General features: G+C 31.0%; 1 protein-coding gene across 1 annotated transcript; it reads right to left on the bottom strand.

The window, feature by feature from the left end:
- Window positions 1-1180: 1180 nt before the first annotated feature.
- On the bottom strand, window positions 1181-25647 carry LOC119616271 (protein sneaky). Its single transcript, XM_037972607.1, has 10 exons — window positions 25420-25647; window positions 25239-25358; window positions 24474-25176; window positions 24297-24418; window positions 23924-24054; window positions 23648-23866; window positions 17282-17409; window positions 3854-4097; window positions 1440-1530; window positions 1181-1341 (listed from the first exon to the last, which is right to left on the bottom strand). Exons 1-10 carry the CDS (start codon window positions 25631-25633, stop codon window positions 1181-1183), a joined length of 2133 nt encoding a protein of 710 aa, XP_037828535.1. The 5' UTR covers window positions 25634-25647.
- Between the last annotated feature and the right edge of the window lie 1674 nt (window positions 25648-27321).

The following is a 27321-nucleotide window of genomic DNA, read 5'->3' as shown; positions in this document are numbered from 1 at the left end:
GTGCTGTGCTGCGGTGGGAAGAGGAGCGCTTCAAGAGCTTTCGCGACCGGTGGAAAATCGGCCTGTAGAATTGACCCTCTGTATGAAGATGACTCTACCCTTCTTCTAGGCATTAGATATTTTCAGGCTGATCGTTAACAGGTTAAAAACCATTGTCAAGTAAATACTCTGGAATCGAGGCCATGTAAATGGCATCGGGGCCAATCGCCTTAGATAGTTTGGCAGCGTTGATGGCCTCTGCAACTATATTAAGGGTGTAGAGTTGTGGAATGTTCGGGACTAAAAGGTTGTAGAATTTGCGAATAACACTTCGTTCGCCTTATCTCTCTGGGGGCTCAATATAAAAATCTTGCAAAATGCATGCGAGCACCGTTCAGGGTTGAAAATAGTAATATCTGCAAACTTAATCGCGACCCTGTCATCCTTCTTCATCGCTGTCATCCTGCTAGTCTCGCTGCTTCTGCTGGAAAGTGCGGCCGCACCACGGATAGTCGAGTTTCGCGAAATTCTTGCTGTCTGCTTGGTGTACTTTGGTAGGAGTTGGAAGATAATTGAAGATACGGTCAGTGAATTCTCTGAAGCCGAGTCAGTCTGTTTTCTTTTGGTTTATGTAATGTCGGTGTTCAGAGACGATAAAGTCGTTGGGTCGGTCCAGACATACGATTATGGGTTTCGTAGTTAGTCAGACCAGTACTCGCTCTTGTTATATCTGGTGAGTTGGCGCAGTTACCCATAGTCCGTGTGGGCGCATCATCATTCAGGGTATTCCGCCAGTGACGCCTCTCTGGTCTTCCCCTAGACTAAAGTGCCAGAGCTAATGTTGCGCATTAAAGCCCCCAAGGACATTAACGGTACGTAAACCGTTGCATGAAAATGGGAAAAGTTTATAATATCCTATATCAAGACAAAAATTGTGATAAGATGCAGCTGGAAAATAGTGTAAATATCGTGGTAATAATCTTCGTAACAGAATTTTTTTTGCTGAACAAATAATAATGGTTCTGCGATATAATTGTGTCAGTTATCAAGGGTGCAGAAGGTCACAGTGTTTTTAAAATTGGAGTGATATTTATAGTTCACACGACCAATGGCCTGGATGCGGGCCGGTCTTCACTAGGAATAAATAAAACTGTTTAATTTACATAATTAATTCATTAAAATAAAAATATAAGTTAATAAATTACACAAATGAGAATTGTTCAAAAAAATCATTAAAATTTAATATTATTTCTACTGACAAGATATCGTTACAAATCCAGCAGGCATTTCCAATATCATCAAAACAATCATTGCAGTAGGAAACTTTACATGCTGCATTTCTACAAAAGACGAATTTTGAATCTGTAAATTTAAAGAAAATGTTGCTTAGAGTCTCGAACATTTGAACGAATCTACATGTGTAACTGTACTACACCAACACAGTAATTCATTCGAATTACCTTCCAATTCGCCACATATAACGCATTTTCGACGACCAATATGAAATTTAATCAACCAATTGAAGTAACGAGGCCAACTTAGCCGCAAAACCTACGAAAAAGAACAACAATACCAAATTATTTAAATATTTCATTGTTAATAAATCTAAATATATGTATGTATGTGTGTACATATATTAGGGTGGCCTCGTTTGTATGGAGGAATCATAAGATACTGATGAGGCTTGGTTCATTCTAAAATACCATTTTCAATTTTTTTGTTCTGGGGTCAGCATTTGGTGATCAGGATCAAAGGACAAAAAGGTCCTTTTTTAAGGTTTCTCCATGTTTCACACAAAGGAATGATATACAATTTTAATATCTTGGGAAAGTTCTTTGAGACACGCTTTCAATGGCGTATCATTAATTTTTGTGGTATTTCAAAAATATTGAAAGTTTTTAGGAAAAATTTAATTTTTTTTTAATTTTTACAAATTATCATAACTTGTTTTTGTACTTCAAACTGAAACGGTTTTTCGTTTTTCGAAATTCAATTTCATTTGAAAAAAAAAAATAAATATATCTAGTGATATCTAGAGATTTATTATAATATGTCGATTTTTATCGTTTATATATATGTATGTAAACAAAACCAAATGTTTATGTTTTGTTTGACAAATTAAAATTAAAAAATAAATTAAAAAGAAAATTTATTTTTTTTAATTTTTTTTTTTTTTTTTTGAAAAAACTTTTTATCAACATTACAAATAGAATACTAATTCAACAACATTATTCCACAAAATTTTCGTTAAAATTTGTTTGTACGAAATCTTTAAAAATATCAGGTGAAATTTTGAACGGAGTACCTAGCTTAAGGCATTTATTTAATAAGCTTGTTTATAAGAAATTCTAAATGCTTAAATTATGTGTTGTCGTAAAAATCGAAAATTCAAAAATACGATTTAATAAGGGTTATATACATATGTATATAAATTCCGACATCCTTATAGTCAATTTTACATGTTTCAATGTTATTGTTTTTGTAAATTTTCATTATCAAATTTTTAATTTAAATTTCTTACAAAAAAATTTCACACCTGGATTCAGGAACATTAAATCTACCCCAGATTTAATGGATCAGTGTTATTTATTCTATGTAAAACTTCAAAAAAACAAACATTTTTCGAAAAATTAAAAATGTTTTAATACTTTTGTAATTGCATATACATACATATGTACATAAATGTTTGATACGGCATTGAAAGCGCCTTTCGAAAACCATTCATATGATACCAAATTTGTGTATGTTTAATAAGAAATGTATAAGAATTATGGAAAATAACATAAACACCTCAAAAAGAACGGAAATTAAAATTTAGTTTATTCAATAGCTTTGTTCCTTTACTTGTCAAGTTTGCAGGTTTTTATCAGAAATTGTAAAAGAGAACAAATTTGAGCAATTAAAATTATTTTCTCTTTGCCAGAACTTGCAGGTTTTAGCCAGAACATTTTTTCCTGGCAAATAGAAAAAAAAAATTGTCAAATAAATTATTTGTTTAAAAAAAATACATTGAAAACAAAAAATGTTTGATATTTTTGATTTATTTTCATAAATAAGTATGTGTGATTGTAGTTTTTCAATTTTATTTTAATTCCAATAGAAATTTATATGGGCACTGGCACACGTTCAATATATATTGATCAATATGAATCACGACCCATTTTAATAGTTTGATGAATACCTCGGCATGCTACACGTTCAATATTTATCGCGTCAGTATTTTCATTATTTCCTGCTACACGGGTCGTTCGATGATAACAAGAATGCCGCGAAAACTCCAATTTCATACAAATTTAGAAAAAATTTATTATCTTTTATATTTTTTATTAACATTTAAAAAAATATTTGACTTTGTTTTTTTTTTTATTTAATTTATTTTTCCGAATTTTACAAATATATCGTGATTGATATCACAAAACATGATATCACATTCAATATTTATCACGTGATCCATTATAAATATTGATACAAATTTTGGATTTCAGAAAATTGGTGTTTTCTGTGATATGGAACACGATCCGTCAATATTACATGCTACACGTTCAATACATATCACAATACAGCAAATATCACGATATATATTGAACGTGTGACACTGCCCTTTATTCATAGGGCAGTACAAATACAAATTTATTGAAAGAGAAATTTTGTTTTTTCTGTTCCCGTACTTTTTATAAGTACGAAGAGAAAATTCATTAATTCTCTTTAGCCAGAAAAGTTCTGGAACAAAGCTAATACGTCAATATCCAGCTTACCAAATATTGACGTATTGAATAGCAGCAACTTCCACCCTAATTTTATCCTTCTGGCTTTTGACCATGTTTCGCATACAAATGAAAATTTCATCAAACAAGTTCAATAACGTATAACTTACCAAGAATAAATTTGCTTTTAAACGTATTTGTCGATTTGCGAAATTCGATTTGGCCTCCCCTTTTATAGTCTCCCTTAGGGTCCGTCTTTGTTTAAGTAAACAATTGTACAGATACAATATTCTTTTCTTTTCATGCTTTCGATAAAAATAACCACAAATTATTCGACGCATACGCAAAAATCGGCTACTCTGATAAATTAGTAGCAATACAATTGTATATAAACCAGCTAGTTTTAAATAAAAACTATAAATATATTAATTACTAGTTGTTAAGCCAGGCAAGAAAAATAACAAAAGTATATTTAAACAAGTAAGAAATTATAGTCGGGCGTGGCCGACCATATGATACCCTACACCAGTTATGAATATTAAATGTGATTTATTTTTCATAATAAAGCATTTATCTTCAATATTCCCTTGTTCCGATACATTTAAGCAATTTATGGATGAAAAACTAATTTTCTGAAAGAGGCTTTATATAGGGGCTAGGGGCAAATATGGACCAAGCCCGATAAAATTTTGTGAATATATTTATATTGACATAATATTTTATTGTGCTGAATTTCATCGCGATATTTGTGTTTATAAGTTAATTTGGGACATTCAAGTAACTTTCTGAAGGGGACTTTGTATGGGAGCTAGGGTCAAATGTGGCCCGATCTTTATGAAATTTGGCAGGGTCATCAAGACTTCTATAAAACTTAGTTGTGCCGTATTTTATCGATATATCTGTATATTTAACATAATTATGAGCTCAGAAGCCCTTTTCGGGGGGTTCTGTTGTATGGGGGCTAGGTGAAATAATGGACCGATTTTAACCATTTTCAATAGGCTTCGTCCTTGGGTCAAATAAAACGTGCGTGCCAAATTTCATCCAATTATCTTGAAAATTGCGACCTGTACCTTGCGCACAAGGTTTACATGGACAGCCAGCCAGCCAGCCAGACGGACGGACGGACGGACATAGCTTAATCGACTCAGAAAACGATTCTAAGCCGATTGGTATACTTTAAGGTGGGTCTAGGACGAATATTTTTGTATGTTACAAACATCAGCACAAATCCAATATACCCTCCCCACTAAAGTGGTGTAGAGTATAAAAATCAAAGGATAATAAATGAAAATACAATAAGATAAACTTAATAATTAATTAACGAAATAGTACACAAATTTGTAAGTTAAAATTTTGTTTAATATTTTTACCCCCGTTAACACCAACTCCGGTTATCGTTTAACCGGTAGATATTCTGCCAGTTAAAATAATTTTTGTATGAAAACTGTCAATTTAACCTTACGATAAAATATAACCAGACATTGAGATAATGGGGGTTAGTCGAAAAATATTAGCTAACTGGGGAAATTTAGTTTGCTTTATGAAACAAAGAGGACTTCATCTTGGAGTCTCAATAAAGGAGATAAAAGATACGCTAAGTGAGGTATTAGGGGTCAAAGGTTACAAAAATCAGTTTTTTTTAATTAATTTGATTATTGTGATTCCGACGACTTCAGATGATTTTTGTTGACAATTAATTTTTCTATATTTTAGCTGAAGACTATTTTTGTATATCATTATTTATTTTACTAATATTTTCAAATCTTAATATAGATCGCAACGTCTGTCTATCCGTAACTTCAGATAGTGTTACAGATCATAAATATTAATAAAACTTGAAAAAATGTGTGGCCAGAGTAATATTCTTATATAAATAAATATTTTGTATCCATTTTAAAATTTTCAAAAGTGTAAACACATTATGGCGTTTTTATAATTTATCAACAGTATTAAGTGTGCCATTGTTGCCTCGTCCCAAATAATGAGTTTCGCCTTTTTTAATCAGATTTGCATCAATTGAATTTGCCCCCTTAATCAAGTTAGAAAACTCCAGATATTTAAACAGAGAGTAATAAGTACAGACTCCTTTCACTTATCAGGTCCCTTTTTTCTTTTACCTCTTCGCCCTAATAGCGGATATCAAAAATCCAGTTCAATATTCATCTTCTCCTTGATCCGTACAACATGAATGTCAATTTTCACATTTCTAGGTCATTGAGGAACTTATAAATTAGTTAAAATGTAAAAAAACAGAAAATTTCCACTCCCATTTTTCCTGTAATTCTCCGTCCATAGTGCAAAAATGTCAATTCTAAATGTTTTAAGGTAAGCTCCAAAGTCAGTATAATATGCTTGGCAATTATTAACTTCATTGGTTTTTAGAGGCATCAAAATTTGCTGAAATGTAAAAAAACACAATTTTGCACCGCCACTCTTCCTATCCAATTCTACGCCCGTAGTCCATAAATCTTAGATCCGACTTCTTCCATTGATAGGACTTTATGTAAGGCAATTTTCAGCTTCCTATGCCTTTAATATAAGCTAAAATATTAAAAAATAGAATTTTTCCAAGCCCCTTTTTCCTCCTAATTCCCCAGCAACAGTCCAAAAATCAAAAATCCCACTACGGGGCCAAAATATTTTACTATATCTATGCCAAGTTTAAGCTTTCTAACCCATCTGTGGGCTTCAAATTTTGGATAAACAAAAAGGGGAAAGTCAGTGAATTTTGACACGCACCTTTTTCCTACTAATTCTCCGCCCACAGACCAAAAATCAAAAAACCGGCTACGTTAGGATTTCACCTAGTTTCAGCTTTCTAGCCCATATGTGAGTTTAAAAAAGCTCTGGATAGACAAAAAAGGGGGAACAAACAATTAAGGAAATTATATACATATGTATATAGATTTGTTTTTATTTTGTGAAAACATACTACATTTTCACTAATAACATAATTATTTTAGCATTAATAATTATTCCTTTGTTAAAAATATTTATGTACATTAGGGTGGCCCCAAAATGGAACTTGCTGATGTTCCCACCGAAAATGAAAATTTTGATCATTCTAAGATACCATTTCACAAAATCTTTGTCCTGACGTCAATATTTGGTGAGCTGGATCAAAGGATAAAAGGTCCTTTTTTAAGTTTTTTTTTTTTTTGATTTTTTTTATATTTCTGACAAATAAATCATATGCCAATGTAGTATTATATGAAAGGTCTTTGGGAGACGATTTCAATGACATAACACAAAATTTTAGATTTTTCAAATTTTTTACTTAGAATTATTTAATGTAATTAATAGAAATTATTACATTATAAACCTCATAAATTTCACCGAAATAGTTTTTTCTCTTTTTCGAAATTCGATAAATTTAAATTTAAAAAAATTTTTGTTTTAATAGCCCAACAAAATTAGTTTTGTAGTTTTCTACAACTTTTTACGAATTAAATTCATTCGAATTACTATTTATATGACCAACTCTTGTATTTGGTTGTAAATTTATGAATTTCGGAAGGCGGTCCTGCATATGGACCTTTATGAAGCGATACTACCGGAATTTTATTTAATTTATTAGATTTATGCTGAATGTATGGATATTAATATGGACATCTGGTTGATTTTCAGAATAGTGCCTTTTAGTAAAATCATGAACCAATGTTGGCCATTTTTAATACCAAACAAGATTTGTCATCAATGAATTTTTTTATTTTTTTTTTTTTTTTTTTTGATTATTTCAGCACCCTAGCTCCTATAATTCGGAACCTATCCGGTTTTCAACAAACAGACTGACATACAGATATCGCCAGATCATTTCAAAATCTTATAAGGACCCACAAAAAATATATTACATTCTTAAATTTCAGATATATACTAAAAATCATTTTTTAGTCAGAGAATTTAATCGTGAATAATTCAACATTGTCTATATAAGAAAAATTTGTAACGGCGAAAAGGACGTAAGCTAAAAAAAATCGGATATAGCATAAATATAAAATCGAAACAAACTGCATCCTAGTTCTCATTACACATCTTAAACAAAACGATTACTGAAGCCACAACAAATTGCAACCAACCGATTACCCCGATGACGACCTTTAGAAATGGACACGATTTGAAACTTGGAATCTTCGTACCCTTCTCGATACAACACGTCTGGCGCAAGTGTGCAGTGAGTTTCGAAGATATAATTTAGTCTTCATGGGACTTTGCGAAACCCGATTACCTAAATTCGATGAATTCACAACATCTTGCAAGGCAACACTTTTCTATTCCGGAAGGCCAACCATGGAGGAGTGGCATTGGCATCCTGTTATCGAAATCCGCCAAAAACGCTCTTATTGAGTGGAAACCATGGTCTGATCCGATAATAACAGCCTATTCTATGCACCAACCGATTTGGCTGATCTGTCAGCCAAGGAGGAATTTTACAACCAGCTGTCAACTGTGACAAAAACCAGAATCGTCCATATAGCCATCTGCAGAAAATGCGCAAATACGCAACAAACGTGGAGCAGACTGTGCCAGTGACCATCATCTATTGATAAGCACAATTCGACTGAAAGTTACTGCTATCAGCTAAAATTTTTCGTAGAGAGGCTTAAAGACAAAATACAAGGTCAGGGTATATTGAATCCCTTAGGGCTTACTTACCCGAATTTAATGACGAAAACTCTGCGCAAACATGGGATTATGTTAGAAACTGTTTTTTAAGGGCCGCATGGAAAGCCCTTGATATCTGATTTAACATGGAAGACAATTGATCAAAGGAGGCAATTTAAATATGGCAAAAACAAGGAGTATTATGCACTTGATAAACTTGTTAGGCAAAAAGCCCGAGAGGATAAGAGAAGAAGGTACAGTAATCAGGAGATGGAAGCCGAAACATATGCTATCAATAACAATAGGAGAGCTCTTTACAAAATTACCAGACAAATTACCGCCAGAAATTTTGCCAACAGCAAACCATTGCGAAAGGAGAGTTATGAACTTCTAAACAGGAGCAGATGGATGCATGCGTGAAACACTCCTCATTTTTGCTATCTAAGGAAACGGACACGCAACAGAATACCTGTGATTGTGAATTTCACACAGAAATTATTGATATTCCTTGTGATCCTCCTGGAATTTCCCAGATAATTGAAGGTATAAATTCGTTGAAGAACGGAATGGACAATATCTACACAGAATTACTTAAGCTTCTCCGGAAATCAGTGCCAAACTCCTTTATAAAACCTTAGGACAATTCTGAGAAAATGGCGAAATTCCTGATGCACTGAAGGAATCAACCTGCCAAAAAAGGGAGATCTGACTCAGTGTAAAAACTGGGGACATTGATAAACATGACGAATATGATAATTGCTCAAATAATCAACAAACGCCTAGCTGATGCATTTAATCCAGTTCTAAGAAATGATTTCATTCAAAAACAAATAAGAAATTACAGTCGGGCGTGGCCGACCATATGATACCCTACACCAATTGCGAATATTAAATGTGATTAATTTCAATAATGAAGCATTTATGTTAATCTTATATAGGTTCCAAATAATGTCTGTTCATGTACGGTTGTATGCTGACTAGGAGAAATAAAAGACCGATTTCAATCATTTTCAACAGCCTTCGTCATTGGATCCAGAGAATAGTATGTGACAAATTTTAACAAATTATATTCAAAATTGTGATCTGTTGCGTGCACACAAGGTTTACACGGTTACAATGATGGACATAGCTTAATATGGACAAATATTTTTGAGTGTTACAAACATCACCAAATTGTGCCGTCTGTTGGATAGATAGTAGTATATTAGACGAAGTTAAAAGACAAAAGGCCGTAATCGGAGGGTCCGGATGTATGAGGGCTAGGGCAGAAATTGAGCCGATCCTTGTAAAATGTATTATTAGGAATTACCTATATACATATATAAAAATTAATGTGTTTTTGTATGTTTGTATCTTTGTATGTTTATATGTTTGTGTGTTTATATGTTTTCATCAAATTTTCACAGCGTATTCCTGTATATCTGGCAACAGGATAATTTTTATTTCCGATCATGGCGAAAAATGACAGTGTTATTTATAATTATATCAAACTTAGTCGTGCCAATTTTTGGGAAGATAGTAGTATATTTGTCGTAGTTATGAGCTAAAAGGTCCAAATCGGTAGGTCCGGTTGTATGGGGGCTAGGGCAAAAATTGGTCCGATCCTTATAAAATTGAATGTCGGCATTTATGTTTATATAAAATCTATTTGTGCCAAATTTCATCATAATACTAGTGTTTATAAGTGAATTGTGGACATTCAAGCCATTTTCTGAAGGGGATATTGTATGGGGGATATCATCATTATGAAAATCGATTATTATGAAAATCGACAGTGTTATTTATAATTATATCAAACTTAGTTGTGCCGATTTTTGGAGAGATAGTAGTATACTTGACAAAGTTATGAGCTAAAAGGCCCAAATCGGAAGGTCCGGTTATATGGGGGCTAAGGGCAAAACTTGGGCCGATCCCTATAAAATTTATTGTTGGGAAATATGTCTATACAAAACTCATTTTTGCCAAATTTCATCGTGATACTAGTGTTTATAAGTGAATTGTGGACATTCAAGTCATTTTCTAAGGGGGACTTTGTATGGGGGCTAGGGTCAAATAATGTCCGATCTTTACGAAAATCACTAGAATTATTAAGACATATATAAAACTAAATGTTTCCAATTTTTGGTAGAGATAGTAGATCATATAACATAATTATGAGGTCAAAAGCACTATTCGGGGGGTCCGCACTGATGGCTCGAGTGCAGATGTAACAGAATAAATTCTGCCTTTGGTCGTCTCAACCACGTATGGCGTTAATCATTAATATCTGTGAAGACCAAGTTGAATATATTCAACTCATGTGTAAAATCCTCACTTTTATATGGTTGTGAATCATGGAAGGATGCTATTAAGGATATAAACGCATTCCAAGTCTTTGTAAACCGATGCCTACGGAGAATCTTGAGAATATTCTGGCCTGAAACTATCTCATACCAGAGGCTATGGAAAAAAACGAACCAAATTACAATCCATGTGGATATCCCCAAAGGTCGCCCAGCCCACATATGACGCAGACAGCCGGAAATAGAAGAGAAAGAGAAGAAGAAAATAATAATAATAATTAATCACTCTATGGTCATAGTGTAATGTCTGTCTATCCATAATTTCAGCTAGTGTCACAGGTCATAAATATGAATAAAACTTGAAAAAATTGGTGGTCACAATATTCCCACCAATTTAATTAGGGTTAGGTTAGGTTGATAGGAGGATGTATAATACATCAAATCCGAAGAAATACACCTAGGCCACTATCGGGCCTGTTGTGCGCTCCCTTTCATGAAAAATTGTTCACTGAGTATATTATTTTTCAATGTTTAGAAACTCAGTATCCTGAACGTAATTCTTAAGAATTTTCCAATCAGTGTTAGTCAGGAATGTCATTTCCGGAATAACATCACTTCCAAGATACTTGGATCTAACTTCGACGAATGCCTGACAGTGGCAAAGAAAGTGTTCACTGTTCTCTGCACATACTCTACATTCGTCTGAATCCGCAAATTTGTATAGATATCCTCGTAATCCTGTGTGTCCACTCAGAATACGTACCATCATATTAACTTCAGACTTGCTCATTTTGAGGAGATTTCTCGTCTTGCTCTCATCAGGGTCACCCCATAGGATCTTTGTGGTTCTTCCCACCGTTTCATTATTCCAAGAGGCCTTATGAGATTCACCCATATTTTTAATTCAGCTTTTGTTGCGTCGAATGATTTTGCGTTCGTCAGGTTAACTACCTCGAGATCCCTTCCCTTTAAAGCTATTACATTCGATCTTCGTTAAAGCTTTCTTACAATCCAATACGGTCTTAGATTTAATTCTATCACCTGATATCGCCCTAATTGCCTTCTGGCTGTCGGTAAATATATTAAGAGCTGTGGGTGCCATATTTATTCGAATCAAATTTACACATTCCGTTATTGCTCGGACTTCTGCCTGGAGGCTTGTGTTATGATTAGGTAAACGGTGGTATATTTCTGTTTATGGGTCTTCAATATAGAACCCCAGGCCCACTTTGTCCCCCAATTTAGAGCCATCCGTGTAACAACGGATTCCTATGGTATTTGCTATAGTATTCCGCTTGACCAAGATATTCTATCTGGGTTCAGCGTTTCAAAGTTTCCGACATATTCTGTGTCTGATATGCGATCAGGCACATCCGATAATTGTGTATAACCTCCCAATGTGTCCAGTATACATTGATGACGTGTCCTATAACCGCTTATGACCAGTTCGCCTAAAGTAAAGAGCCGCTCGGCAGTAAGTGCCGCCTTATATCTTAAACATGTTTCAATGGGTGGAATATCTAGCATCGTTTCCAGAGTAGCATGTACGCTGAACTCCACGTAGTAGTTTGATATTACACTTTTTGTCCAAAGCAGTCCACGTAGTAGATTATTGAAGCATAAGCTAGAATTGGTCTTTTATAAAGCCAATTTGTCATAGTAGGACTAAGACCCCATTTCATGCCTATAGTTCTCCTACATATCGCCCAGCACCGATGTGCTTTGTTGATTCTATCCTCTATGTGGTGTTTCCATTTTATTTTCCGGTCGATGATCGCCCTAAGTGAGTACTTAATCCTGTCTGTCACCCTTATCTTTTTACCCAGGAAGCAAGGTTTAGTATACATATGTAGAAATTTTTGTGAAAAGACAGATTTCTGTCTTCGCCGGGTTAACATTGAGGCCTCTCGGTTGAGCCCAGCTCAAGGCCGTATTCAGAGCCTCCTTAGCTCTTCTACGCAAGTAATTTGGATCATTTCCCTTTAAAAGTATTACAACACCGTCTGCATAGCAGACAGGTCTAAGTCCTTTCTCGGTTACTGTCCTTAAGAGGCTATTAATCGTGGTAACACAGAGTAAAGCTGACAAAATGCCACCCTGTGGTATACCGTGAAATACCTTTTTCCTGATAGTTATATCGTACATCTCACAGCTTATCCATCTGTTCCTTAACGCGTAGGTGATCCAGTTACGGAGCACTCGGTTAACATAAAACTGGTCTAGGGATTGGATAAGGGTATCAATGTGCACGTTATTGAAGGCGCCTTCAATGTCAATGCATACCGCCAGTGTATACAGTTTGCTATCGAAGGATTCACCTATGTAGAGGACAACGTCGTTTAAAGCGGTTAATGCTTAAATTTAAGGTCTTTGTCTGGTATACTGCTTTTAACCATTTATGTAGGAAGGATGTAAGACTTATCGGTCGATAGGACTTAGGTGTCGCATAGCTAGGTTTCCCTGGTTTGGATATAAATATTACCCTCGCATCCAGCAATTTAAGGGAGGTTTATGTTAATTTCAAGCATGCAGTGAATATATGAGACAGATGTACGGAAACCAGTCCCGCTTCCATCTGCAAAAGTGCCGGGAAAATGCCATCCAGCCCTGCAGCTTTATAGAGAGCAAAGCTCTAGATTGCCCCTTGTGGATACTTTATTATTTATATACTTTGTAATTAATATACTTTATAAATAATTTAATTTTTAAGTTTTCATTGAGTTTTAAATTTGAAAAATGTTTAGTAAGAATATAAAATATATTATTATTACCACTGAACACCAAGAAATGAAACTGTGACGTTTTTTTACAAAATAACGTTACGCTCTTCTCACAGACGAGTTCTGTGTAACTCCAACACACATGTAAGAATGTCACTCTCTCCCAAAACTTCAAAACTTTCTCGCGAAAATTCGTGGCTTATAGCACTTTAAAGTATTTTTTATCACTTAAAGTTATATTTTATTATTTTTTTGCACAATTTAAATTCATTTAACAGCCCGAAAAGATTCTATTTTTTACAAACGAAAAAAATATTATTTATTTTTTTGACATTAAATTTTTGTTGTTGAAATTAAAACTGAAAGAAGACAATGTTGTAAATTTTCGTATCGTACAAGAAAAAATTATTTATTTTTTCAATATTGCAGAATAAAAATCCAACATACATTCTTCTAAAATGTTTATAGATAAATTATGTAGCAAATAAAAATTTAAATGTAATATTTTTTTCAATATTTTTAAATCCGACTTTTTGCAACTATGTTGACTTGAGAATTCTAATAATACATTCATAAAGTTAGGTACCGATTGACAGTAGACTTGGGCACTTGTTGACAGCGTTTCACTTCTTGATGTTCAGTGATTATTACTATTGATTTTTCACAAAATTTATAAATATAAATAACATTTTGTTTCATAATATAACCACCACACCCCTTTAACCATATCAGATGTAATTACAATTTCCGTGTTAGCCTCCCCTTCCTCCAATATTGGTTCATCTATGTTTCAACCAGGGCACTTGTAAGCATTTCTACTTTGGCGTCTATGTCCTCTTTATTTCGACATTGCAAAGTGTCCTGACATAAACGGTTCTTTAGTAAGGTCCGAACATTGTCCATTTAGTTTTAGACTTATTCCGAAACTTTATCGGCTTTGGTACCGATGGTCAAAAAAGGAGTGCTCGTCCGAAACTCTCCAATCCTGAATTTCGTTTATACTTAAGCTCTTCTGAACATATAGTTATATCTAATACGTATTCACTGATTCTATTGACGAAGGTAGCTTTATTACCTAAGTTCAATGTGATCAAGTCTTTAGTATTAAGGAAATCCATTAGAAATCCCCAAGCGGCAGTTGGCATCACAACCTATTACAATTTTCTTATTTTTCCTTTGTGCCTCTTCGTCCAAGGTTCCTGGATTAAAACTATTTATTTATCAGAGCGTTGGCATCCGTCTCGCTCCGATGGAGGTTTATTTGTTTTCCATGTTTGTTTTTTCCAGTTTTTTGGTCCGCGGGGAATATAATACACCCAGGTGGTGGACAATCTACTCCCTCTCAGCTTAAGTGACTCTAAAGCTGGGAGAGGACCATCACCACCCCCTATCCGCCACCCGGGTACTCGCTCGGTAGGAAAAACTGGAAAACTACCCCGAGTTTGGCATTTTTAATTTATTATTAACATATCGACAGTTAATTGTTTAAATACCCTAGTATGTACATTAGGGTGGCCCCGTTTGTGTGCAGGAAAAATAAGGTGTTCCCAACTAAAATTAAAATTCAATTGATTCTAAGATAGCGTTTCTGAAAATTTTTGTCCTGGGATTTGGTCCTTTTTTGAGGTTTTTATGATTTTTTTCATATTTCATCTTTTCTTCCAAAGGAAAGATATAAAATTTTGATATCACAGAAATTTTCGAAAATTTTGCATTTTTTGTAAAATTTTCAGATTTTTAACATTTTAACATAGAGGAATTTAATATAACTAGCAAAATCTTTACTTACCCGGTAAGTAGGCAAGTAATATTGGAGCAAAGTGTAAGTACTTTCTTTTGGGTGAATAACTACTAGGGTGATCGATTATTCGACATTTTCCAAAAACCGTTTTTCGAAAAGTTGATATTTCAAAAAAACCGGTTGATATTTTTCATATTCAGAAAAACCGGTTAACCGGTTTTTGATTATAAATAACAAAATCCATTTGTTTTGAAAAAATTAACGTTAATGTTTAAATTTGATGACCCAAAGTGATTTTTCACAGTTTAAAAGATTATAAATTTAGATATAGTCGTCTGATTTACATTATTTTTTTAATGTAAAAAAAAATTGGCAAAAAGTGGGACACTTCTGTTCATAGCTGTAAAATAATGATTAATAATCGTAATCATTATTAATTAGATTATTTTTATTATAAAGGTGAAATTAATGATTAATTAACGATTATTTTATATTTTTTTAATTAATTGTTGATTACGATTAAAAATAATCTAAAAATAATCAGGGATTAATTGGAATTAATGAAAATAATCAAAAAAAAATCAAAATTAATCAAAAAATTAGTTGATTATTTTCATGGATTAATTTTGATTAATTTTGATTATTTTCCATATATTTAGTATAATTTCCTCCAAAAAAAAACTCTAAGAAAAATTTAATTATTTTTCCGGTAATCCGTTAAATATTACGGATTTTTTGAGACCCATTTCGAAAAGATTGCAGTCATTTTTTTCTAATATGTTGTACTGAAATCAAGATTTTCAAACGAGATAAACTTGATAAATATATTGTTTTCAATAAAAAAAGTCACATAATCGAATAGTGTGTAACTTGGAAAACAGTTTTCCATTACACGTAATATAAAAAGACAGAGAATTGTATCAAATATATTGAAATTAATCAAAAATAATCGAAATTAATCCTTTAAAATAATCAAATTAATTATTTGATTAATTCTGATTATTTTTGATTATTTTCATTAATTTAAATTAATCCTGATTATTTTTAGATTAATTTTAATCGTAATCAATTAATAATCAGAAATTTTATACCAGAGAATTAAATAATCATTACGATTATTTTTGAAAAATAATTTAATTGATTATTAATCGTAATCAAAATTTTACAGCTATGCTTCTGTTAAATATAAGCAACTATGTAAGCTTATTCTAAAATCCCTGTTTAGACAATTTTCATAGGCATTCTAACACATCAATAATAGTTTAGCCGCCAAGTACTTATTGTAATTGGAATATAATCTTAAGATTGATAAAATTTTATCAAATAGTTATTCCAATAAATTTTAAAAATAAAATTTGTTAATAAATTAGGAAATCAAAAAAGTTTAACCAAAGGTGCGTTAGAAAAATATACTCTAGTTCCTGTACTCCAATGGCTACAAATCCTATCCAAAAAAATTAAATTATTTTATTAATAAAGACCAATAATTACCAAGTAATGTGTGAAATAACTACATTACCTACAATACTAATTACGAAAATTTTAAAATATTTTACTGGGATAGTTCGTTGAAATGAATACACAATAATCCTCAATAAAATCTACCAAAGCGGTTTTTTCCGTTTTTCAAAATTCAATCTAGATCAAATATTATTTAAATTTATCGAAGCCTATGTCGCTACCAAAACATAGCGAAATAATGTAAACAATAACATAGAAACCGTTATTTACAAAGCAAGCTAGCAAATAAGTAGATGTTTAGGATAAATTGTGTTAATATTTTAGTTAAACTGAAAAATTTTATTGATGGTAGAATGAAACCATAAAGTGTTATATACCATTGTAAAGCTAATGAATTACACGTATGCTGATGTACATATTAAGTACGTTCGATAAATATAGCTAGCAGAAAACCTGAGACAAAATAGAATTTAAAATATTAAAATACAAAATATAACTAATTTCAAAAAACAGAAAAACCATTTCAGTGAAATTGTATGAGGTTTATAATATAATAATTTCAATTAATTACATTAAATAATTCTATGTAAAAAATTTTGAGAAACGGTATCTTAAAAAATTTTCATTTTCGGTGGGAACATTAGCAACTTTCATTTTGGGGCCACCCTAATGTGATTAAAATTATCAAATACCAAGAAAAAGCTAAAAATATAGTGATACTTATAATTACCGTGGAATAAACATATTTCTTATATGAAAGCAAAGTTTTGTACTTCTTTTATTTCTTACCTTGTTGGCAAAGTCGTTGGACTGGGCAAGCATGCCTCATTAGTTAAATAAGTTGAAACTGTTTCGTGCATATTAAAATTACCCATTGTTTTTCTTAAAAGTCGTGCTATTAATCCTGAACCCTGTATCTGAAATAATAACCAAGTCACAACTAAAAATTATTATTACAAAAATATATAGTTGTTTAATTCACAATCAAGTTATGTACCTACATATAACAACAGTGATTGTGAACGAAACTTTAAGACGATGTTCTATCGCCAGTATATTGTTGGTTTGAAAAAACGACTAAGAGCCAATCTTTAGGTGAAAGATTAGCGATTAAATTAAAATTAATCCTCGAAAGATGTTTTTGAGTACTCAATTAGTTAATTTTGTTTGCAAGTTTAAGCGCCTAATGGAGGTGGTTTAATCTTAAGCACGAAATGCAAAAGTGTAAACATCTGATGCAAACAAATTAATAAAATTTTTATAAATATAAACATTAAAATGTTCTATTTATTGATTAGTATAAATTATGGACACTTCAAAATACATTTTTTTGTTTTTAATTTAAGTTTTCATTAATTTTCATATTAAATTTACAATTGTCTTCTTCTTTTTTATAAAATATGCATTGTTTTGATAACAAACAGTGACATTTTCTGTTGTCTTGTATGGCAACGCTGCGAAGTTTAATCTTGTACTCAAAAACATCAAATGGTATTAACATCGGATTAAATTTATTTTTAGATTAACTAATCTAATTATTAATTGCCATTTGATTGCCAACTCAAAAACCCGGTCTAAGAAGGTTTACGTAAACTTTTCTCAAAATTTACGTAATAGATTTTTTTTAATTTTCACACTTCAAATTATGAGGATTTCAATGAAAACAATAATTCGCGTTTTATGGACTATATATATTTTTTATTTTTGTTTTTCCTTTTTAGGACTATATCTATACAAATTAACTGCTTTTTATAGCCACCATTAAAAAAGATCCGAACGAAAACGATTAGAGGGCTGAAATCCAAATATTCCACAAATATTTGTTATTTATGTAGGTTGTTTGGTATTGGCTTTAAATTCACTTAAAATGTATAAGACATGCTTATACCCACCATATATGTATATTAGAGCGCTCCAAAAAAAACGAAGTTGCAAATTTAGCCCTTCCCCCCCCCTAGAATTGTTCTATATATTGTAAAACTATGTCATATAAAAAATTATGCTGATAAGATAACGTTAACAGGTGCCGCAACGGTTCTGAAGTTTCCAAGTGCATTTACAAGGAAAAAATCGATTTTTTCAGTTTTTGCTAAAATTTTGCCACTTAATAATGAATTTTGCACCTTATACACATAATAGGCATTTCGGAAAGATATAAAGCACAAATATTGGTTGAAAAATTTAAAAGTTATTGCAAATTCCCCAGACCATTAACGTGTCTCACAGCACATGAATTCGAAATGTGACAAAAAAAATAAAATTTTTAGGATATATTGTAAAAAAAACCATTTAGAGCGGGTTTTTGAGATGGTAATCAAATGCCAATTAATAATCAGATTAGTTAATCTAAAAATAAATTGAATCTTATGTTAATCCCCTTTGATGTTTTTGAGTACAAGATTAAACTTCGTAGTGTTGTCATACAAAACAACAGAAAACTTCACTGTTTGTTATCAAAACAATGCATATTTTATAAAAAAAGAAGAAGACAATTATAAATTTAATATGAAAATTAATGAAAACTTAAATTAAAAACAAAAAAATGTATTTTGAAGTGTCCATAATTTATACTAATCAATAAATAGAACATTTTAATGTTTATATTTATAAAAATTTTATTAATTTTTTTGCATCAGCTGTTTACACATTTGCATTTCGTGCTTAAAATTAAACCACCTCCATTGGGTGCTTAAACTTGCAAACAAAATTAACTAATTGAGTACTCAAAAACATCTTTCGAGGATTAATTTTAATTTAATCGCTAATCTTTCACCTAAAGATTGGGCCTTAGTTACTTAAAATCCTAATATGTATATACAGTGGACGTCCACTAGTACGAATTATATAGTATCAGGCCCTTTCGTAGTACCGAAAAATTCGTATTATTGAACAACACATTTTTTAATTCAAATAATACACATAAAATATTGGATTTTATTTTTGTTTTATTTTTTATGAAAAATTACATAACGAAACAAAATACATATAATAAATATGTGTATTATTTTAAATAAATTTCTTGTACATAAACAGGCATAAAAGGGACATATTTACGTATATGAATTGTTAATTTTGAAAGTATCGTAAGTTTAATGGTTGAAATGAGATATAGAAGGTTTCAAATTTTAATGTTTTTAAAAATATGTGTGCCAAAGACAATTTGTATGTACATATCTGTTCTAAAATGTATTAAACATGTTCAGATTACATAAAACTTTTATTAGAAACTTAAATGGAATATACCACATTCAAAAACAATTCTCTAATTTATAATTTTCTCTTAAAAATTGGAATAGTTATCCTTAAACCCATTGTTTGGAATGTGGAGTCATACTACTTACAAAATTAACAGTTCATACATGTATATGTATCCATCATTTAACATCGATGTTTATTACTTTGTAAAATGATTCCTGCGGCCTTTTCAATAACAGCGCTTTTGAGGCTTCAATATTGTTCTCAGCAGAGTTATTTTCGGGAACTAATAAAATACTTTCCTCATTGGCGTTATCATCCAATTTAATTTCTTCTCTTGGGTCATCAAAATTCCAATAAAATAAAGTAATAACACAAAATAATTGTTGATTTGTAAATATACATGCAGTAAATTGTATGTATAGGATTTTTAAAAATACAAAACACTTGTAATAAATAAAAAACAACTTCAAAATTACTGAGCTAAAGGTGAATGATACCGAAATAATAAAATAAAAACATAATAAAAACTTCATTCATACGTAAATAAAACTAAAATTCCCATAAAAATGCGTTATTCGTACTATCGAACAGAAAAATTGTGACTTTATTCGTACTATAGAGTAGACAATGCAACAATTTTGCCATTCGTATAATAGGACATTCGTAATAAAGAGCATACGTACTATTGGACATTCGTAATAAAGAACATATACTATTAGACGTCCACTGTATTATAAATTTCTTTGTAAGTTTGTTTATTTGTTTGTGCGTCAATCACGCCTAAACGGATGAACCGATTTTCTTCAAATTTGGAACATAGAAAGATACTTTTCGAAAGTTGGACTAGACGGGGGTAAAAAAATGAGTTAAAACGACGAACAAAGGGCAAAATTGGTACTTTTGTGCATAAAAACTTATTTTTGTCTATTCTAATGCGAAAATATTTTCGACTTAGCATTCTAAAGTGTCAGAAATATGTATTAGCAAAGTGGCGTTGCGAAAGTTGGAACAAAACGGGTATAAAAAATTGGGAAAAGGGCGAAAAACTGGTAAAATAGGTACTTTTGTGCTTGAAAACTGATTTTTATATATTCTAACGTGAAACTATTTTCGATTTAGCTATCTAAAGTGTAAAAAATTTGTATTAGCAAAGTTCCGTTGCGAAAGTTTGACCAAAGCGGGTAAAAAATGGGGGAAATGATGAAAAATGGGCAAAATTACTGTTTTTGCCCATAAAAAGTGATTCTAAAGTGTCAGAAATATGTATTGGGAAAAATTCGTTGCGAAAGTTGGACCTGAAGGGGATGTAGGCATGTGGGTAATTCAAACTTAACGGGTAAAAACGGGTACATACTTTACGGAAGAGATTGTCTAAACACAATATGTAATGAAACCTTCACACATTGAGAGAAAATACGGATGGAAAATTTGACATTCGTATAGCTCTCTTCGTCGCATTAGATCAGGAATATATTTTTATGTAAACTCAAAAAAGTGAAACAGCTTAGTTTGTTATTGTTTTATACCGTGTAAACAAGGCCCCTTAAGGAAATATATATATTTTGCTTCTCAATTTTTAGTAAAGTATCTTTTCAAAAAAATGCTTTGAAGAGTTTAAATCATGCTTGGTAAATTTTGTGAAAGTTGTTCTGAATTATATATTTTGAATGTATATTTTAATTTCGACATATTTATTCATTTCAGGGGTAAAAAGCAAAGTCAATGTTAATTTGCATACATTGATTAATATTATAAATCACTTAAAATCCCGGGCAACGCCAGGTACAAAAAGCTAGTATATCTATAATCAGTTTAATTTAGTGTACTAAATTATCAGTTAAATCAATATTTAACTAGCACTTAATATTATTTTAAAAAATATATTTTTCACAAATTTTCATGAGCTTAGTGGTAGTGAAGCTTATATATTTAGCACTAATATTTTTTAGTGATAATGTTATTTTTTTAACTATAACTCAATTGAGTGATAGTGTAGAAAAAAACACTACACTCAAATAGTTAAAAATTTGAACAGTCCCCAGCAAAAAATAATTGATGTCATACTTTACAAACGACATCTTAATCACATCTAAAAATGCGATTGCATACTTTTCGCGTTTATAAACCAAACATATACTTACAAATTAAAACACAGTTAAAAATGAGAAAAGAGATGTAGAAAAGTCACTACAAACAACATATTCGAAGTACTTCAAATTTTGATGAAAAACCAATGAAATGTACATAAGCGTTTCATTGAAAGAATGTGGTTTATTTTTGACATACAAATATTGGATTTTTACAGCTTCTAAAGATAAGATTAGATGTAGTTCAAAGTTGTCAAAAATGAATAACATCCCTCCAATGACACGCTAATGTAAAATTCATAGGTTTTTCACCTGAATTTGAAGCACTTCGGGTTACTAGTTGTGATGAAAATTCTACATCTTTTTCCAGACTTTTTTTGCTGGGTCACTAACAAAAGGCTTCAATAATTTTCTTTGCACTATTTTTTTATGAAATTAAAGAATTTGTAAGATAATAAATGATTAAATTTTTTAAAAGATACATCAATTAAAATGGAAAATACAGATTTTGTTAGCGATGACACTATGATGGACCCTACATATGCAGTTACCCCAATAACGTATGGTTTAAAAAAAATGGTTGAATCACCAAAATTCCAAAGCTTTTGCCTTTTGCTCAAGTAGCGTAATGATGAACTCTCCTCGGAGAAAAAATTTAATTAGTCAGTTTTGTATCTGGATTGCGTTGCCAGAATGATGTGGCTATTCCCTTGTCTATTGTCCATAAATTCCCATGAGATCTCCTAAAATTTGTTTAACAAAGTTTCAAAAAACTGAAATTGGATATTTGAAACGGTTGTCGAAAAAATAAAACTTTTTTGATCATAGCTAAGCGTTATCGTATAAGGACAAAATCTAATATTCGAGTAATTATAGATATATTTTAAGTAGCAAAATGTTTTTTATAATATATACTAAAACATTTTAACTTTTTTGTCACATTTCTAATTCATGTGCAGACACGTTAATGGTCTGGGGAATTTTGTGTACATTACGATTCCTTCACAAAAAAGTGCAAAGTTTATTATTAAATGGCAAATTTTGAGAAAATACTGAAAATTACAGTCAAACTCGCTTATAACGAACTCGGTTATAACGAATTCTCGGTTATTGCGAACAAGTTTTCAAGTCCCGCTATTTTGATAACTATTTTTATACAAAAAACATCTCTTATAAAGAACTCGGTTATTACGAATCCTCGTATAAAACGAAATACTTTTTCAGTCCCTCAAGTACAATTTCATACAATTTTCCTTTTTTTATAACGAACTTCAAAATTATGTGTTGAAATCATAAGGATATATTTTGCTTTGTTGAAAAAAACTTAAATTTGTTAAGAAAAATATGATTAAATAAAATCAGTGGTGTTTTTTTGTAAAGAATATTAAATAAATTTATTAATCATATTCTTAAAATTTCGTAAAATGCCACTTTATTTTTGGAACTACAAAAACTTCACCTGTTTTATTACGAACTTCGCTTATAACGAACAAATATGACCGGTCCCGCGGAGTTCGTTATAAACGAGTTTGACTGTATAAAATATTGAGTTCATCAACTAGTTTCGTGTATCATTTGAGAAAAATCTATTAATAGTAGAGGCGAAAGGATTTCAAAATAATAGGAATTTTTTGAAAGACTTGCAACGAGAGAAATACTTTCAAGAAAACAAGTAGGTCCACTCTTTAACGCTTTCCGAATTGGAAAAGTTAAAATCATTAGCCTCAACATCAAATGACTTTTCATCAAATCATCAAATCAAATGGAATTTTCCTTTTTCCCCTGTATGAAGCAAAAATAAAATCATTCTATACTGTGGATTTCACTCGTAAAAATGTTTCTTAAATAAATTAAAAATAATTTGTCTTACCTGAAATTGAATCGTATGTTCGCCCTCCTGAACAAACGACATCTCCGAATTATTCCGTATTATTAACAAAACGGATACAATAACGTAATCCAGAAATAAAAAGAAGCAGCCCGATATAATTTCCAAAGCGAATTGCAATAAGTTAAATGAAACTGCTTGTGATTCTTCTTGTGTTCGCTGCCACGAATGATCAGCATCAATAAGTTTTCTACTTTCATACTATTTGATATTCGAAGTTATGCTTTAATAAAAATATTGTTCACTTATTTATCCCACCTTTTTGAATGGCAATAACGATTGCTTTCCTAGTGATTTTCTCCTCAGATCCAAATGTTTAAAATAATCCGTTACATAAATATTGTCATGATCAAGATCCACTTTGTACATCTTATGATATTTAACACATGCTATAATTAATAGATATAAATATATACATACATATGTATGTACATATGTATATCAAATAGATGTTAAATATGTTAGACATTTATCTGAATAGATATATTCAAAAATATAAATTTTTAAAGCACAAAACATAAGAAATTATACAAAAATAAATTATGTATAATTTTGCCATAAAATAGTCGAGTGTATTCTGATGGAATATAAAATATTTTTTTGAGGAAAACGTTGATACATTTATACGTACCGTAAAGAATTTTAAAAATCATAAATCCTAAAAATTGTTGCAATATTTTAAGAATTGAATCAAAAATTTGTTTTCTAATTTTAAATTCGTTTGCCACATTTTTAGCAGTTTCCTCAGCCGATCTTAAAAAGCAAAAATTATTCTACAAATTTTTGATTAAAACAAAAAAACACTAACTTCACTCCAGGCATTGCTTCGGGACTCAAAATTGTGTAGTTAACTTTGACACTGGAACTATCTTCGTCAAGTTTATTTTCAGTCGCAACCAATTCAACATAAGTTTCTCCAAAATTTTCTGGCACAGCATCGGATGGATCGCAGATCTTTTCAGGATTACCCAATATATTGATTTTGCATATAAAATCCACTTTAAATGGCCAACATATCAATGTCCTAATAATAAATGGCATTTTTTCGTAGCATTTTTCTAGAGCATTATTAAATGCTTTTCTACAGCGAGCTTTGCCACTGTCCAACTGTTTACGACAACGCAGTCTGAATTTATTCTTATATCGGGTTTCAACGTATTCAGAATTAACTGTACGTTTTAAATGGTCTTGGTTAGATACATAAGACTCGGTATGGTGGTCTCTATATCGAATGTTTTCGTCTGAGGTCATATTATTTGCTACGGAGACATTTACATTTGTTTCTAGATCATCAAACATTACTTCTTCATGTAAGATATCTGTAACGTCCTTGAGTTCATTAAATGTATTTTGCACCTCCTTAATATCTTCTTTCATGTGTACCATAGTTTTCTGGAATGGTTTTGTCATCAAATCGAAACGGGTACGTGTTAAATTAATAGCTAATATTTTCGAACAGGAGAAAGCTCGTACAATCTCACCAGTATTTGAAGATAAATTTTCGATAGGACCTTTCCAATTCAAACATTAGATTCCAATTGGTAAAATAAAATACAAAACGTATTTAAAGTACCTGCTATAACAAAGGCAAAGCACAATGCCCTCATGTAACTTCGTCCTGATTTTCCCAATAACGATATGAACATCATTAGAATAACGCATTTCATAGTATCGGTAAGAACGTAACTACCGGCTGAGGAATTAAAAAATCTGAAAATGAACAATGTCCCGAAATGTACTTTACTCATACATACCTATAACTGATATTGTTATCAATAGCATTGAATTTTCATATTTCTTTGAAATGATTATTGATGCAAACATACATTTGCACATTAACCAGGCACACAGCATCCCCATTAAAATACTGCTACTGTACCTGGTCTTCTTCCAAGTATTTTTTCTCTTGCCATACCAAATGCAATAGAATGGTCGACAATATTCTTTAAAAAACGATCGTAAAGTCATTATAACAATATAAAATAAATAATACGGAATAAATAGAAATGTTTAAAAAAAACTTCAAATTCTATATCCCAACAAGCAATATTCAAATCTTAGAGATATTGAGTTTTAATTTTAGCTACAGTTAGCATCCAATCGACGAAACATTCCGCATAAAATAAAATTAGCAAGATAAGACTGCTGCCACTCGCATTTTTTACAAGTATATACTACATATGTACATATGAATAAAAATTTAATTTTTCGTCGCAGATATCTCAAAACCTTTGCTATCTTTTTTGAAATTTTATATATTTTTAGAAAAACAATTTTGTACAGATTACGATTTATTTTTAAGAAAGTGCAATATTTTAAAATTTGAAGCATATTCTATGCAAAAAGTTAATAAACCCCATTTTACATTTTAAACACATTTTCAAAGTTTAGAGACTGTTCGGAACGGATTAGTGTTATCCGATTTGTCTCAAATTCTCAGCATTGCATTTTTAGTGCATGCTCTTCTAGAATTTGTACAAACATGTTTTTTATAACAGCCCTATTGAATATTAAGGTAGTAACTTTGAGAAATTTTTCTCTAATTGCTAAAATATTCGCAAATACTTGAATAGAATATTAACAAATAATTCACACTCTTATTAAAATTTAATATAATAGATAAATTCCGCGGTTTTCATAAAAAAAATGTATAACCATTGGATTTAAATCTGTAAATAAACATAAAATTTTATTTTTTAAATAAAGCTATGACTTCTGATTGATTTAAGTAATTGTTTATTAACAGCAGTTATTGTGGACTATTACATGGTCCCAAGGCCAAAATTTTTTTTATACCTCCAATGTGTGTTTACACTTAATTTAACAAAAAATATATTAAATTCTATAGGCCTCTCTAATTTTTTTAATATTTCTGAAGTTCGCAGCCAATTTTCAATTGTTCATTTACTTTCCCAGTAAATACTTGCAACGAGAGAGTAAAATCAAAATTTTACGAAATTGCTCTCAAAATTAGTAAAATGTAAATGAGCGCTTTACCAGTATTAGAATTAAAGCTTCCAAAATAGTTAAAAGCATCTGCATTTTACGTAATATCGAAATAATTCGCATTAAAACAAACAAAAGACAGTGTAGCACTTCTACTTTAAACATTTTTATATTATTTTTGTTAATCAACTTACTTTTGAATTTCTGTTAAAATTTTTCTAAAAAAAAAATAATATTTTTTTTTGTCGTTAAAACGTTAAAACGAAGTACTTCCAAAAGAAGAACATTTATCACTACTTCTAAAGTAGCACTAAGAGATTTTTTATCTTCTGTGGAAGTTAAATGGCTTTCGAAGAAGCGAAAATAATCCAATTTTTCAACGCTGATAATATTTTTGTTGTTCTTACATTTTTATGAGTAAAAAAATTTTATTTTTGGCCTTTTCTATTCAATGTGTCTATTTCCCTTATTAATATTAATATTATTTAAGTCAAATTAGTTGTAGTCTATAATACAATTTCGCATCCAAATAAATAACTTCCAAAAAAGAACGTAAAAATTACTTCAGAAGTAGTGAATTTAGAATCGCATCTTTGGAAGTTCTTTTTTTGCTGGGATACATACTTGAAGTACTTCCAATTTTGGTGAAAAAAACAATGAATTTTACATTAGGTTGTCTTTGGTGATGTTGTTCATTTTAGACAACTTTG

This window comes from Lucilia sericata, unplaced genomic scaffold (assembly GCF_015586225.1).
Source record: "Lucilia sericata isolate MDLA Ls3-8-SP2 unplaced genomic scaffold, ASM1558622v1 Contig000064F_arrow, whole genome shotgun sequence".
Taxonomy (NCBI): Eukaryota; Metazoa; Arthropoda; class Insecta; order Diptera; family Calliphoridae; genus Lucilia; species Lucilia sericata.
The sequence above is the reverse complement of the archived record's forward strand: the minus strand, read 5'-3'. Positions and strand labels throughout refer to the sequence as shown.

What these genes read in the sequence shown, in the direction of transcription:
- LOC119616271 (XM_037972607.1), bottom strand. Translation starts at nt 25,633, where the DNA reads ATGACTTTACGATCGTTTTTTAAAGAATATTGTCGACCATTCTATTGC. An exon ending in CTTTGCCTTTGTTATAGCAG is followed by an intron (nt 25,177 to 25,238) that starts GTACTTTAAATA and finishes TGAATTGGAAAG; the next exon opens with GTCCTATCGAAAATTTATCT. An exon ending in TATATGTGGCGAATTGGAAG is followed by an intron (nt 1,342 to 1,439) that starts GTAATTCGAATG and finishes TTAAATTTACAG; the next exon opens with ATTCAAAATTCGTCTTTTGT.